This window comes from Penaeus vannamei, chromosome 6 (assembly GCF_042767895.1).
Source record: "Penaeus vannamei isolate JL-2024 chromosome 6, ASM4276789v1, whole genome shotgun sequence".
In the NCBI taxonomy this organism is placed as follows: domain Eukaryota; kingdom Metazoa; phylum Arthropoda; class Malacostraca; order Decapoda; family Penaeidae; genus Penaeus; species Penaeus vannamei.
This window is the reverse complement of record NC_091554.1, coordinates 43,780,018-43,797,415: the sequence shown is the minus strand read 5'-3', so window position 1 is coordinate 43,797,415 and position 17,398 is coordinate 43,780,018. Positions and strand designations below refer to the sequence as shown.

General features: G+C 39.4%; 1 protein-coding gene across 1 annotated transcript in view; it reads right to left on the bottom strand.

Annotated features, from left to right (window-relative positions):
* Window positions 1–11,644: 11,644 nt before the first annotated feature.
* LOC138861906 (uncharacterized) overlaps window positions 11,645–17,398 on the bottom strand; it is a 10,661-nt gene continuing 4,907 nt past the window's right edge. The window contains exons 3-5 of the mRNA XM_070122359.1: window positions 16,072–16,150; window positions 13,312–13,488; window positions 11,645–12,396 (exon numbers count right to left, since the gene is read on the bottom strand). Of these exons, the coding sequence (XP_069978460.1) occupies window positions 12,194–12,396; window positions 13,312–13,488; window positions 16,072–16,150 (459 nt within the window). The 3' untranslated portion in view covers window positions 11,645–12,193. The remainder of the gene's footprint in view (window positions 12,397–13,311; window positions 13,489–16,071; window positions 16,151–17,398) is intronic.

Here is a 17,398-nt window from a genome sequence, read left to right as displayed (position 1 = left end):
CCGGAGCTTTTCATGTCTTTTAGCTCCGGGCAATGTTGCAATCAGAGGGAGCAATTTTCTTATTTTTTTGCTCCCTTTTGGGGATTCGAACCCGCGACCGCGTATCCGTGTCCGCGATCGCGCGTTCGAATCTGGCGCCTTAACCCACTCGTCCACCGTGGCCGAGGGGCAATAAAATCAGGTTAAACGGGGTATTTAAATAACTTCCTCGTGAGTATATGCAAGTGTGTGATGTGTAACATTGAAAGAGAGAGAGAGGGGGGGGCAAAAAATATATATATGAAAAGGAAAAGGGAGAACAAGGAAAATAGGAAAAGGTTGACGTAATAGAGAAGAAGAGGTATAAAGAGAATAAAAGATGGGGTACAGAGAAAAGAAAGAGAGGCAAAATAACAAGCGCTAAGATAAGACAAATGAAAAAAAGGAAAGTGAGGCAAGAAAAAAGAGAGAGGGAGTGGGAGAAAATGAGAAGAAAAGGAAAAAAGAATATAAAAAGCAAAACGGAGAGAAGAGCGAAAAGAAAGAAAAGGCAAACGAAAAGGGAAAGAAAGAAGTGGAGTAGACGAAGACGAAGATGGAGGAGAACCAAGAAAAAAGACGCAAGAAAGAGAAATGAGACTTTCTCAAGCTTTTTTTTCTCTCTTTTTTCTTTTGTTTCCTTTTCTTTTCTTTGAGCAACTGAAAAAATCATATATTTTTGACATGTTGGAAGGGGCCATAGTTCTTTATAAAAATAATCAAATGAATAAAAATATATAGATACATAACTCCTTGTACAATTCCTTGTGATTGTGGAAATAAAGGAAATATAAACATCTCTATAAACCCAATTAATTTTTCAGAGGAAGGAAATCATAAAGAATCTCGTATTTGATTCCGTCTTCAAATGTCTCATTTATAAATCACAGTAGTTTACTGGTTTGGAAAGTACATTACAAAATCAAAAAGGAACAGGTCAAACAATCCACGCAAAAATACAAAGGAAACATTAAAAAGAAAAATAATACAAATAAAACGTTGTCCAGTTGTCCTTGTCGGGATTCGAACCCGAGATCTCCTGATTCAGAGTTAGTCGTGTTAACCACTACACCACGAGGACTTCCATTAGGAAGTGGAGCAATGCTTCCACTGTTCCTTCTTCCTTCCTTCCTTCCCTCCCTCCCTCCCTCCCTCCCTCTCTCCCTCCTTCTTTCTCTCCCTCCTTCCCTCCTTCTTTCTCTCCCTCCCTCCCTCCTTCTTTCTCTCCCTCCCTCCCTCCTTCTTTCTCTCCCTCCCTCCCTCCTTCCTTCATTCCTTCCTTCCTTCCTTCCTTCCTTCCTTCCTTCCTTCCTTCCTTCCTTCCTTCCTTCCTTCCTTCCTTCCTTCCTTCCTTCCTTCCCTCCTTCCAAAAGGTATCATAAAAATGTGTGATTCTGCCTCCGAGAGTCTCACTTAGAGATCACAGGCTTCCTGCTTTGCCATTCAGTGAAATACGTTACAAAATTAGAAATGAACATGTCACACGTCCACGAGTTGCATGAAAAGAAATGATCTGCGCAAAAGTAGAAGAGAAACGTTAAGTAAAATACGTAACAAAATCAAAAGGAGATTTGTCATGCAAGTCTAATACGAGTTGCATGAGAATAAATGATCCGCGAAAAAATATAAAAGAAACGTTAAGGATTTTATTTCATTTCTATTTCTTTCTTTCTATATCTTCATAATTGAAAACTTACATATTATATTTATATAATATACATATATATACATATATATGTATGTATATATATATATAATATATATAAATATATATATATGTATATATATATATGTAAAGGGAAAGAAAGGAAATAGAAAATAAGATGTTAAAAGGTTCAGTAGGGTATGAATGAGGTGTGAATGTTGACTGGGCAAACTACCCAGTGACCAAAATTACCATGAATGTGCGCGCGAAAGGATGAATGTCTATGTTTGTTAGTAATCTTTATATGGTTATATTGAGATTTATCTTATGGTGAAAGCAGGGTTCTATCCTGAATGAGGGTTGGCGTCCTCTGCCTTACTTGAGCAGATTCTTTCTTCTCCCTCCGACTATATCTACTCCTTCCATCTTTAGTGTAAAACGGGTGAAAGCAGGGTTCTATCCTGAATGAGGACTGGCGACCTCTACCTGACTCGAGCTGATTCTTTCTTTTCTCTCCTCCTATATCTCTACAACGCGAATGGTTACCTGAAATAGAACAATTACCGAGCGTAAACAATGCTGAACGAGGGAGTGGCGACCCGAGGGCAGCGCAGGAATGTCGCCGTGAAGGTAAGACAAGGAAAAGGTCTTGCTCTCCTGACTGCCGAACCGAGAGGACGATCTGACCTGCTCTCGGGTAGAATTGTAAAGGACGATACCACACTCCCTACATTCATATTCCTCGGTAGGATAATACCATTGAATGATATAATAAATATGTGTAGAAATGAATCATATGGCCGAGGTATACCAGCCGACAAACGGTACACGGTGTTTCTTTGGTGTTTTAGGGACCTTGGGCGCCGCCCATCATCGCCAAGGAGTACCGGCAGAGAGGCCCGGGGTGTGTGGGCGTGTGTGGGCGAGTGGAACACGTGCAACGAAGACGAAGTACGGGCAGGCCCACAGTGCGTGCCTAAGTAGGCGTGGGCACGTGGAGCCTGTAACGCACGACCCACTGACGTTCTCTCGGCCCCACGCACGTTGTCGGTGCCGTGAATACCTCACCCGTCCTGTGTCACCCGTGGGAACGGATGAATCGGATGAACTCCGTGTATAGTGCACAAACAATGTAGTGACTACGTCCGATACTTCTGATAAATCTCAATATAAACATGAAAAGATTACAAACAAACATAGACTTTCATCCTTTCGCGCGCACATTCATGCTAATTTTGGTCACTGGGTAGTTTGCCCAGTCAACATTCACACCTCATTCATACTCTTCTGAACCTTTTAACATCTTATTTTCTATTTCCTTTCTTTCGCATTTTCCTCCCTTTACATATATATATCAGGCGGATTCTTGAACCGAATTTGCTTGTTTTTTTCCTCCTAAATGAATAACCTCGCTCCTTCCTTATTGCAAATATTCATGTTCAAAATGTGGAATTTCGAAGAAATCATTAGGAATCGACATGGACCGCCTTTCTCAAGCTTTTTTTCTCTCTCTCTTTCTTTTTGTTTCCTTTTCTTTTCTTTGAGGAACTGAAAAAAATCATATATTTTTGACATGTTGGAAGAGGCCATATTTCTTTATAGAAATAATCAAATAAATAAAAATATATAGATACATAACTCCTTGTAAAATTCCTTGTGATTGTGGAAATAAAGGAAATATAAACAGCTCTATAAACCCAATTAATTTTTCAGAGGAAAGAAATCATAAAGAATTTCGGATTTGATTCTGCCTTCAAATGTCTCATTTATAAATCACAGTAGTTTACTGGTTTGTAAAGTACATTACAAAATCAAAAAGGAACAGGTCAAACAATCCACGCAAAAATACAAAAGAAACATTAAAAAGAAAAATAATACAAATAAAAGACTGTCCAGTGTCCTTGTCGGGATTCGAACCCGAGATCTCCTGATTCAGAGTTAGTCGTGTTAACCACTACACCACGAGGACTTCCTTAGTTGATTAGAGTAATGCCTCGAGTTTTCCTTCCCTCCTTCCCTCCTTCCTTCCTTCCTTCCCTCCCTCCTTCCTTCCTTCCTTGTGTGTGTGTGTGTGTGTGTGTGTGTGTGTGTGTGTGTGTGTGTGTGTGTATCACGCGGATTCTTGAACCGAATTTGCTTTTTTTTCTCCTAAATGAATAACCTCGCTCCTTCCTTATTGCAAATATTCATGTTCAAAATATGGATTTTTGAAGAAATCATTAGGAATCGACATGGACCGCCTTTCTCAAGCTTTTTTTTCTCTCTTTTTTCTTTTGCTTCCTTTTCTTTTCTTTGAGCAACTGAAAAAAATCATATATTTTGGACATGTTGGAAGGGGCCATAGTTTTTTATAAAAATAATTAAATAAATAAAGATATATAGATATATAACTCCTTGTAAAATCCCATGTGATTGTGGAAATAAAGGAAATATAAACATCTCTATAAATCCAATTAATTTTTCAGAGGAAAGAAATCATAAAGAATTTCGAATTTGATTCTGCCTTCAAATGTCTCATTTATAAATCACAGTAGTTTACTGGTTTGTAAAGTACATTACAAAATCAAAAAGGAACAGGTCAAACAATCCACGCAAATATACAAAAGAAACATTAAAAAGAAAAATAATACTAATAAAACTATTTCTCAGTTGTCCTTGTCGGGATTCGAACCCGAGATCTCCTGATTCAGAGTTAGTCGTGTTAACCACTACACCACGAGGACTTCCATTGCTAAGTAGAGTAATGCTTCCACTGTTCCTTCTTCCTTCCTTCCTTCCTTCCCTCCCTCGCTCCTTCTTTCTCTCCCTCCTTCCCTCCTTCTTTCTCTCCCTCCCTCTCTCCTTCTTTCTCTCCCTCCCTCCCTCCTTCTTTCTCTCCCTCCCTCCCTCCTTCCCTCCCTCCCTCCTTCCCTCCTTCCTTCCTTCCCTCCCTCCCTCCTTCCTTCCTTCCCTCCTTCCTTCCTTCCTTCCCTCCTTCCCTCCTTCCAAAAGGTATCATAAAACAAGTGATTCTGCCTCCGAGTGTCTCACTTAGAGATCACAGGCTTCCTGCTTTGCCATTCAGTGAAATACGTTACAAAATTAGAAATGAACATGTCACACGTCCACGAGTTGCATGGAAAGAAATGATCTGCGCAAAAGTAGAAGAGAAACATGAAGTAAAATATGTAACAAAATCAAAAGGCGATTTGTCTTGCAAGTCTAATACGAGTTGCATGAAAATAAATGATCCGCGAAAAAATATAAAAGAAACGTTAAGGATTTTATTTCATTTCTATTTCTTTCTTTCTATATCTTCATGATTGAAAACTTACATATTATATTTATATAATATACATATATATATACATATATATGTATGTATGTATATATATATATATATAATATATATATATATATATATATATATATATATATATATATATATATGTAAAGGGAAAGAAAGGAAATAGAAAATAAGATGTTAAAAGGTTCAGTAGGGTATGAATGAGGTGTGAATGTTGACTGGGCAAACTACCCAGTGACCAAAATTACCATGAATGTGCGCGCGAAAGGATGAAAGTCTATGTTTGTTTGTAATCTTTATATGTTTATATTGAGATTTATCATATGGTGAAATGTCTCCATAACGTAAAACACACAGAAAATAAGTGCATACAACGCGAATGGTTACCTGAAATAGAACAATTACCGAGCGTAAACAATGCTGAACGAGGGAGTGGCGACCCGAGGGCAGCGCAGGCATGTCGCCGTGAAGGTAAGACAAGGAAAAGGTCTTGCTCTCCTGACTGCCGAACCGAGAGGACGATCTGACCTGCTCTCGGGTAGAATTGTAAAGGACGATACCACACTCCCTACATTCATATTCCTCGGTAAGATAATACCATTGAATGATATAATAAATATGTGTAGAAATGAATCATATGGCCGAGGTATACCAGCCGACAAACGGTACACGGTGTTTCTTTGGTGTTTTAGGGACCTTGGGCGCCGCCCATCATCGCCAAGGAGTACCGGCAGAGAGGCCCGGGGTGTGTGGGCGTGTGTGGGCGAGTGGAACACGTGCAACGAAGACGAAGTACGGGCAGGCCCACAGTGCGTGCCTAAGTAGGCGTGGGCACGTGGAGCCTGTAACGCACGACCCACTGACGTTCTCTCGGCCCCACGCACGTTGTCGGTGCCGTGAATACCTCACCCGTCCTGTGTCACCCGTGGGAACGGATGAATCGGATGAACTCCGTGTATAGTGCACAAACAATGTAGTGACTACGTCCGATACTTCTGATAAATCTCAATATAAACATGAAAAGATTACAAACAAACATAGACTTTCATCCTTTCGCGCGCACATTCATGCTAATTTTGGTCACTGGGTAGTTTGCCCAGTCAACATTCACACCTCATTCATACTCTTCTGAACCTTTTAACATCTTATTTTCTTTTTCCTTTCTTTCGCATTTTCCTCCCTTTACATATATATATCAGGCGGATTCTTGAACCGAATTTGCTTTTTTTCCTCCTAAATGAATAACCTCGCTCCTTCCTTATTGCAAATATTCATGTTCAAAATATGGAATTTCGAAGAAATCATTAGGAATCGACATGGACCGCCTTTCTCAAGCTTTTCTCTCTCTCTCTCTCTCTCTCTCTCTCTCTCTCTCTCTCTCTCTCTCTCTCTCTCTCTCTCTCTCTCTCTCTCTCTCTCTTTTCTTTTGTTTCCTTTTCTTCTCTTTGAGGAACTGAAAAAAATCATATATTTTTGACATGTTGGAAGAGGCCATATTTCTTTATAGAAATAATCAAATAAATAAAAATATATAGATACATATCTCCTTGTAAAATTCCTTGTGATTGTGGAAATAAAGGAAATATAAACATCTCTATAAACCCAATTAATTTTTCAGAGGAAAGAAATCATAAAGAATTTCGTATTTGATTCTGCCTTCAAATGTCTCATTTATAAATCACAGTAGTTTACTGGTTTGGAAAGTACATTACAAAATCAAAAAGGAACAGGTCAAACAATCCACGCAAAAATACAAAGGAAACATTAAAAAGAAAAATAATACTAATAAAATTATTTTCCAGTTGTCCTTGTCGGGATTCGAACCCGAGATCTCCTGATTCAGAGTTAGTCGTGTTAACCACTACACTACGAGGACTTTTATAGCTCATTGAAGTAATGCCTCCCCATTTGCCTCCCTCCACCCCCTCCTTCCTTCCTTCCTTCCCTCCCACCTTCCTTCCTTTATTCTCTCCTTCCTTCCTTCCTTCCTTCCTTCCTTCCTTCCTTCCTTCCTTCCTTCCTTCCTTCCTTCCTTCCTTCCTTCCTTCCTTCCTTCCTTCCCTCTTTCTTTTACTCCCTCTCTCTCTCTCTCTCACATGGGATCTTGTGGTGTGATTTACTCCGATTTGATATTTATCATAATCCTACCAAACCTAAGATTATAAATATGACTGGTGGAATTAAAGAGACTGCGATTAATAATGAACCAAAATAGAAGCGGTGAAAAATAGGACAAAAGAGAGAGAAATTGAACTTGAGTCCGGCCTTTGGATGCCTCATTTGGAAAGCACAGCAGCAGTTTCCAGCTTTGCCAGAAAGGAAAATACTGTCAAAAAAAATGCCACACTAGTTACATCTTAGAGAAAAAAAAAATGAATCGATCATGGCAACAATGGCCACAACAGCAATAGTAACAACATTCATATTAGATATAAGTAATGACAGAAAAAAGTTGTCAATGATAACAGCAAAAATTATTATCATGATAATGGTACGATGATAATAGTAGTGGTAATAAAGGTAATAATAACAAATCAGTTGGAAGGGGCTATAGTTCTTTATAAAAATAATTAAATGAATAAAAATATATAGATACATAACTCCTTGTAAAATTCCAGGTGATTGTGGAAATAAAGGAAATATAAACCTTTATAAACCCAATTCATTTTTCAGAGGAAAGAAATCATAAAGAATTTCGTATTTGATTCTGCCTTCAAATGTCTCATATATAAATCACAGTAGTGTACTGGTTTGTAAAGTACATTACAAAATCAAAAAGGAACAGGTCAGACAATCTACGTAAAAATACAAAAGAAACATTAAAAAGAAAAATAATACAAAAAAAAATCTTTCCAGTTGTCCTTGTCGGGATTCGAACCCAAGATCTCCTGATTCAGAGTTAGTTGTGTTAACCACTACACCACGAGGACTTCCAAAGTTTTTTGAAGTAATGCCTCCCGCTTTCCCTCCCTCCCTCGCTCCTTTTTTCCTTCCTTCCCTCCCAGCTTCATTCCTTCTTTCCCTCCTTCCTTCCTTCCTTCCTTTATTTCTCTCCCTCTCTCTCTCTCTCTCTCTCTCTCACATGGGATCTTGTGGTGTGATTTCCTCCGATTTGATATTTATCATAATCCTACCAAACCTAAGATTATAAATATGACTGGTGGAATTAAAGAGACTGCGATTTATAATGAACCAAAATAGAAGCGGTGAAAAATAGGACAAAAGAGAGAGAAATTGAACTTGAGTCCGGCCTTTGGATGCCTCACTTGGAAAGCACAGCAGCAGTTTCCAGCTTTGCCAGAAAGGAAAATACTGTCAAAAAAGATGCCACACTAGTTACATCTTAGAGAAAAAAAAAATGAATCGATCATGGTAACAATGGCCACAACAGCAATAGTAACAACATTCATATTAGATATAAGTAATGACAGAAAAAAGTTGTCAATGATAACAGCAAAAATTATTATCATAATAATGGTACGATGATAATAGAGGCCTTTTTTCCGGTGCCAAGAGGTGTATTACAACAGATTCCCATGACTCCGCCCCTATTTACGGAGGCGGATTCATATATAAGCAACTGCACCTGGCTGAAGAGCGCGCGGAGCACCTCGGCCCGTTCTATAACTGGAAGAAAATGGGAAGTTCAAAGTTGATGCTGCCTTTATGGTGCAATATTAGTAACTTTGATGATGTTAATGAGGATATTATTGCACTAAGTACTAGTTTGAAAGTATTTACGAGCGCGCGCGCGTGTATATATGTGTGTATATATGTGTGCATATATATTATATATATACATATAAAAAAATATATATTCATACATACCTATATATAAAGTATACACACACATATATATATTTAAACATATGTATACACACATGCATATATATATATATATATATATATATATATATATATATATATATATATATATATATATATATATATATATATATATATGATATAGGATGACCTAAGGTTTACACAATCTCAAAAGAAGGCAGCTGGTATTCATCTATTTTTGACCTTGTTCTTTGTAACCAGAGTCAAGTTTTTTTTCTCTCTCTCTCTCTTGCTTCTTTCTTCAGGTCGCTCATAACAAATATTATGATATCTTTTGGTTTATTGTGATTTTTTTAATCTCTTTAAATTCCATCAATCACATTTATAATCGTAAGTTTATCATCTTAAGATTGGTAAGTTTATGACAAACATCAAATCGGAGTGGACCATACAACAAGCCCCCCATATGAGAGAGAGAGAGAGAGAGAGAGAGAGAGAGAGAGAGAGAGAGAGAGAGAGAGAGAGAGAGAGAGAGAGAGAGAGAGAGAGAGAGAGAGAGAGATACAACTAGGCTTTATTAGTACTATCATTAATGTCTAATTTTGATATTGTTGTTATAACCGTTTTGATCATTATTATCACGATCAGTTCATATAGTCTCAAAAACAGGCAACTTTTGTGATATATCTTTAATTATTTTTCTCCTTTCTCTTCTGATATATTTTTTTCCGCTTCAGGTCCCTCATGAAAAATAATAATAACAAAATTAAATAAAAAATCATATCTTGGATTACACTTTTTTCTTTTTTTAGTTCCATAAATTTCACATCATTTTTATAATCTTATAAACCAGAAACGTCGTTCATAGCATTTATGAAAAACAATCATTAACATAATATATGAAATTTACAACGACTTAAATTACTGCATATTTCAATAAAATGAATTTACAGAAACTTATCCATAATGAACTGTATCAGTTTACATTTATATTTTGTTTTTAAATTACTATTCTACAGATTACTTATTCGTTCTTTGGGAAGAAGACAGAGAAAGAGACAGGCAGACAGAGAAAGAAAAGTAGAGAGAAGATGATAGATGCAGAGCCAGACAGACGAATAGACAGAGAAAGGGCAGACATAAAAAGAAAGGAGACAGAGAAGAGAGTGAAGAGCTTTCTTTCCATAATCACTAAGTTGTTGTGGTGTAATGGTTAATAGATACATATAGATATGATTCTTATCATCAGTATTATCATCATTATTATCATCATAATTATTATCACTATCTCTACCATTATCACTATTACTATCATCATCACTACTATTGTTATTGTTTATTATTATAATCATCAATATTATCCTTGTTATCACTATCATTAGTAGTACCATCATCATTGTTTTCGTTATTATCATTACCATCATTTATTTTTTATTCATTTATTCATTTTTTTACATTTTTTCTCACAAAGGATATTGCCGACGTGAAACCACAATGCTTTACGACCTTCCAGCCGTCAATTACTCTGCATTCCGCAAAGGCCGGAGTGGAATTCCGATGTGAAATATACACCGCGTGATAGATCGGTGCACAGGATCATTAGGGTCATTCACAACACGTCGTTCTCGTACTAAATTGGTGAGAATGGTGCCTCCTCCTCGGCTGATTGGCCTTGACTGATGGAAAAATAGGTCCAAACCAATCATTGAATCTGAATCGCCAGGAATCGGCAGGAATTCTGTTGATTCGAATCGCTTGGTGGAAACGGTTAGATCTAAACTCGTATAGCGAATCAACGCGATTCATGAATCGTCTTGATTCGCCACATTAGTTTAAACGTAACTGTTTCCACCAAGCGATTCGAATCAATTCAATTCATGGGGATTCAGATTCAATGATTGGTTTGGATCTATTTTTCCATCAGTCAAGGCGAATCAGCCGAGGAGGAAGCACCATTCTCACCAATCTAGTACGAGAACGACTGCTATAAATGATCCTAGTGATCCTGTGCAACGAGATAATGATGCCACACACACACAGACACACACACACACACACACACACACACACACACACACACCTATATTGGATATATATATACACATATATATATGAATATATATATATATATATATATATATATATACATATATATATATAAATGTGTGTGTGTGTGTGTGTGTGTGTGTACACATACACATGTGCGTGTGTATGAATATATATATATATAGCATCACGATCGTGACTCAATTGGAACTATGCTGATTCAAAATTATTCGAGTCAAATGATTCTCCATGAATTGAATCGCTTCGATTCGCTTGGTTTAAACGCAGCCTTACACTCGGTTTTAGGTCAGATTAGGTCAGGTTCGGTTAAGTTTAGGATAGGTCAAGTTCAGCTTAAGTTAGGGCAGACCGGTCGCTGGCCACTGAAACACAAAGTACAGTGTAATCGTTTTATCCAAACTTTGCAATGAAATCTTTGTCTCCTTCCATTTACCTATGCCATTTAGTTTATATATTTCGTAAGCTTGTAACACGGTATACAGTTTTAAAGTCATATTCATTCTTCATGTTTATCTGTGGTGGGTCTACAATTTTTTTTATTTCTTATCTATCTATCTTTTAAGGCGAAGATGCACTTGACATGCTGTTAATGATTGCATTCCAGAAGAACATCGATTTAGGTCAAATTATCGTCACGAATGTATCAATTACTAAAAACAAATACCAACACAGACCTGGTATCGACCATCAACAACTTGGCAAGTGTATTTTTGCCTCGACAACAAGGGCTGAGCAAAACGCATGGACCAAACGTGAAATTAGTGCAGTACAGTTTCCCTTTTTTTATTATACTTATTATTATTATTATCTCTCTCTCTCTCTCTCTCTCTCTCTCTCTCTCTCTCTCTCTCTCTCTCTCTCTCTTTCTCTCTCTCTCTCTCTCTCTCTCTCTCTCTCTCTTTTTTTTCTTTTTTTTTTTTTTTTTTTTTTTTTTTTTTTTTTTTTTTTTTTTTTTTTTTTTTGCTTTGCTTTGCTGAAGGGAAAGGGTTATATTTCAAATAAAACCCGTGAATCAAGTGACTAAATATGTTCAAGATTTGAGGATGACGTTGAAAGGCATATAGTTCAGTGATTAAATGAATTAAACAAAGCAGACTAAGCTACATTGTTTGCCAAAGAACGGTTCAGTTACCTTACCCCATTTGAGTTCCCCTTTGCATGTAATTCTGATGAAGATCTACCATCGAAATGCTTCAATTCCGCCTATTGCGATGGAAAGCTCTCATTCACCCCCTTTTTCTACACTATATTGCCAATTTAGGAACAAAATCACGTTATCAACCGAAATGAACCACAATTTCCAACTATTACCAATTATCAACAGCCTGTTAGAACTGTCACTGCCACCAGGACGAGCACGAGGAACCGCTGGCCCGTCGGAGGTCCTCAATTCAAGGGAGTTCTGCGTTAGCTAGATCTGCCTGACACAGCAACCTGACGTTCTCCCTTCTGGACTTTTGGATTAAGGTCCCGTCCAGCATGATGTAGTTGTAACCTGAGACATAAGTTCGTTCGTAGAGACTCTTCGTTTGATCGTAGGGCACGCCATCCCCCCAAACGTTGTTGATTGACAGGTCGACTGACACCTGAGTGCCTGTGGAGGAGGAGAAACAAGCGTCACAATCCCCTGTGAGGAAAGAGAACCTGGTAGAGATCATAAGGACAAAGGATCATTCATAGTGAAAGGGTACGGTTTGGTATTGACTCTTTCCAATAGCTCAAATTGCTTCCATTTTATCTACCTGTCCATTTGTTTCATTGATATCGTCTGTTATCTACCACTTACCCATCTCTTCCTCTTACGCACACTACCTATCCGTCTCTTCATCTATGTGCCCTTTCTAAACATACCTATCTACTCACCCCTTGAAGATAGGTAACCAGTTTTGATAATGATCTGTCCAAAACACACCCACCTCCCCATCGCCCCCATCCTTCTATCTGTTCCAAAAGCACCCATTAAACCATGCCTTCCACCCTTTTATCCTAGACACGTCTACTTGTCTACTTACCTATCCCCCCAACCCTTCTATACCTAACCATCCCCCTATCCTTCCATCTCCCTCAAACGCACCTCCCCATCCCCCCATCCGGCTGTGCCAAACGCCCCCATTAAACCATGCCTTCCACCCTTTTATCCTAGACAAGCCCACCTACCTATCCCCCCAACCCTTCCATCCCTAGCCATCCCCCCCTCCCTCCGACCCCTCCCCATCCCCCCATCCGTCTGTGCCAAACGCCCCCATCTAACCATGCCTTCCACCCTTCGATCTTAGACACGTCCACCTACCTATCCCCCCAACCCCTCTATCTCTAACCATCCCCCTATCCTTCCATCTCCTCCCCATCCCCGCATCCGTCTGTGCCAAACGCCCCCATCTAACCATGCCTTCCACCCTTCGATCTTAGACACGTCCACCTACCTATCCCCCCAACCCTTCTATCCCTAACCATCCCCCTATCCTCCCTTCTCCCTCAAATGCCCCCCGTCTCCCCCATCCCTCCTCACCATCTCTTTCGTAGAACTCCTTGAGGGCGGCCATGGACTCGAGGGAGGAGAAGGACCCCAGTCGGAAGCCGGGGAACTGGCTGCACGTGACCAGGGCGTCCCCTGACTTCACCGCAGTACTGAAGGTCAGGTACACGCGCCCGTCCACGCCCAACCAGAAGGATCCGTCGTCGGTATCTGGGCGGGATAGGGAGAGAGATTGGTGAGTGTATATGATGGGGATTGGGGCCTCAAATGGGGTCTGAGGAGAGTGAAAAGAAAGGGGACTGGGGCCTCAAATAGGGTCTGAGGAGAGTGAAAAGAAAGGGGATTGGGGCCTGAAATAGGATGTGAGGAGGGTGTAGAGACCCTAAAATAGGGTCTGATGAGGGTGAAGAGAATGGATATTGCTGCCAGGAACAAGGTCTGATGAGGGTGTAGACAGTGGTGTAGGACTAATTATGATGAATGTATGAGTAATTGGTTAAGGTATAAGCAATGGTGATTGATGCTATTGACAAGAGCAGTGGTTGATGGTGATAAAGATTAGGAATCGATGATGATAGTTGTGGTGATAGATGGTGATGTAAAGAATGGTGTTAGAGGCTACTGATGTGAATAGTGATTGGTGGTGAACAAGAATTGTGATGATATTTTTATTTTTATAGAGAGAGAAGCAGAGAGACACACATACAGAGAAAGAGAAAGAGAGAGAGAGAGAGATAGAGAGCGAAAGTGATTGATTGATTATCTAAAATTATGTAAAGATCAGTAACAGCGAATACATTAAGAGATTAAAATACTAGCATATTTAAAACGTTTAAAAATCTATTTAAAAAAATAATATTATTTATGATTAAATATGAATAACAATAAATATCATATGAAAAATCTAATCATAGATATTATGCTTTAAAATATAAAAATAATTGCATAAACATAATCTATAATAAAAAATTTTGTAAGATGATTGTCTCCCTTAGAACATTAATAACACCTATGTCACAATCCACAATACATATCTTAGCATATATGAGGGTGACAAGTACATATGCCATTGGTCTGAGAATACTGCACATCTGTCCACTACATATGCGGTCGTTAATGGCTCTTGGCTTCCCTCACAACGTGCTTCTATCTTAGCCACTGTCATCGGCCTATAAGTTTCCCTCATAATGTGCTTCTCTCTTAGCCACTGTCATCGGCCTACAAGTTTCCCTCATAATGTGCTTCACTCATACCTACTATCATCGGCCTACAAGTTTCCCTCATAATGTGCTTCTATCTTAGCCACTGTCATCGGCCTATAAGTTTCCCTCATAATGTGCTTCACTCATAGCTGCTATCATCGGCCTATAAGTTTCCCTCATAATGTGCTTCACTCATAGCTGCTATCATCGGCCTATAAGTTTCCCTCATAATGTGCTTCACTCTTAGCTACTACCACCGGCCTACAAGTTTCCCTCGAAACGTGCTTCACTCTTAACCATCATCGGCCCAAAAGTCAGTCTTGTGTGCTCGATTCTCAGCCTTATTAACACCAATTCTACTTGTCGGTTGGGTTGGACGCTGGTCACCCAAATGCCGAGGTTTGTGTGTAATCTCTCGATTTGTTTCTAAAGGTCTGCCTTCGTTGCTCCCTCCATCTATCACGCAGACAGCTTCGAGAGTGAAAGAAAGTGAGAGAGAGAGAGAGAGAGAGAGAGAGAGAGAGAGAGAGAGAGAGAGAGAGAGAGAGAGAGAGAGAGAGAGAGAGAGAGAGAGCGAAAGCGAGGTAAAGAGAGAGAGATAGAGAGCGAAGGCAAGGTAGAGAGAGAGAGAAGAGAAAGAGAAAGCGAGGTAAAGAGAGAGAGAGAGCGAAGGCAAGGTAGAGAAAGCGAAAGCGAAAGCGAGGTAGAGAGAGAGAGATAAAAAGCGAGATTGAGAGCGAAAGCGAGAACAAAAAACTTAAGTGGCAGGAGAGAAAGCGAGAGAGAGAGAGAGAGAGAGAACAGGAGACATTTTTTTTTCATATACACACAAACACGTAAATATAATCACAATTCTACATGAAATGAATAACATGAGTGTCTTCAATCCTTAACGCCACTCTGAAGCAAGTGAAAGCCCTTGCTTCAAAGAAAGAGAAATAGATATATAAACATCCTCACATTTACATATCAGTGCTAATGTCTAGCAATGCCTTACTCTCTAGCTCTGTTTTTTTTCTCTTTCTCTCTTTGTCTTTCTCCTTTTTTATCTTTCCCTCAGCAAAATGTAATGTTTTTTTACAAGAAATATTTTGTTAGAGAAGTATTCACAACGAAACACAATTTTCACAGCAAAACGAGAGAAAACGTTACACTTGGTGTTCCACAAATCTCTCTCTCTCTATTTTTTTTTCTTCTTTGTCTCTCCCTCTCTCTACTCTCTCTCTACTCTCTCCTCTCTCTCTCTCTCTCTCTCTCTCTCTCTCTCTCTCTCTCTCTCTCTCTCTCTCTCTCTCTCTTCTCTCTTCTCTCTTCTCTCTTCTCTCTTCTCTCTTCTCTCTTCTCTCTTCTCTCTTTCTCTCTCTCTCTCTCTCTCTCTTTCTCTTTCTCTTTTTCTCTCTCTCTCTCTCTTCCCCCTCCCCCTCCCTCTCCCCCTTCCCCCTCTCCCCCTCTCCCCCTTCCCTCTCCCCCTTCCCCCCTCTCCCCCTTCCCCCCCTCCCCCCCTTCCCCCCCTCTCCCCCTTCCCCCCCTCTCCCCATCCCCCATCCCCCTCTCCCAGCCTATATTACACTATACACTTAATTACACTTACTGTTCCACAACATGAGACTGGCGTTTTCGTGTTCAGTGAAGACCGACGCTTGAAGCCCGGATGAGCTCAAGCGACACACCTGTGGGCGAAATATTCTAAATTAATTTTTATTCGAGTCCCAGGTATGTTATGTTTTAGTCTTGTGTAAGTCCCGTTTAATTCATGTTTTAGTCTTGTGTAAGTCCCGTTTGAGTTATGTTTTAGTCTTGTGTAAGTCCCGTTTAAGTCATGTTTTAGTCTTGTGTAAGTCCCGTTTAAGTCATGTTTTAGTCTTGCGTGAATTCCATTTAGGTCTCTCTTAAATCTCACTTGTTTTAGACTTATCTGTCTTATATAGGTCCTTTTCAAGTTTTATGCAAATCTGGCTTAAAGTCTTGGTTTAGTCTCATTTAAGTCTCATATAAGCCCTATATAATCCTTATTTAAGTATGATATATGTTTACTGAACACAAAGCTAGATAATAAACCATTTTCAAAGTAGAAAAAGCTGAATTACGATTCACAACCGAGCTTCTACAAGGCATTTCATTTGGATATTCATAGAAAGATATGATGAAATTTAAAAAAAAGTAATAAAGAAGTACTTTATGATGATATTTTCCGATGGTGCTTAAAATATTCTTGGTCTGACGAGAAAGGCAAAAAATGGCTAGGATGAAGAAATTGTGATGGAAAGGTAACTTTTGTGTAGATGTGTGATGAATATATTATTACAGCTATTAATTGGTTATATATTCCCAATGTAATTCCACCTGAACTGTAATGAATTGCTTTAAAAAGTAAAGAAAAGGGTAACTTTGGGTGCAGCTGACAGTTACACTAGAAGCACACACACACACACACACACACACACACACACACACACACACACACACACACACACACACACACACACACACACACACACACACACACACACACACACACACACACACACGCACACGCACAAACATAATTGTGAGCAAAGCCACGACTTCCAAAATGGCGACCTTCACGACGAATCCACGCAACGTATCCCTCCCCCCCCCCCCCCCCCCCCCAAGCTACTCACCGCTACATCCCTGAAATTTTCTCGCCTTCCCCAAGAAAACCCAAGATGACCCGAGTCCTGACCGAAGGGAAAGAGGTCAAGACGCCTCCTCCACGCCCTCCTATCAACATCAACAACATCGTTTACATGTGCGTGAGATTATTCATTGTTGACGCGATAGAAAGTCGGCCGTAGCCACTCTATCGCTCCCCACCCGGTCTAGTCAAGAGGCTTTTAGTACTCAATATATCCAGATATCCACACTGATCGTTATCATCGCTATCACCGCCATTATGA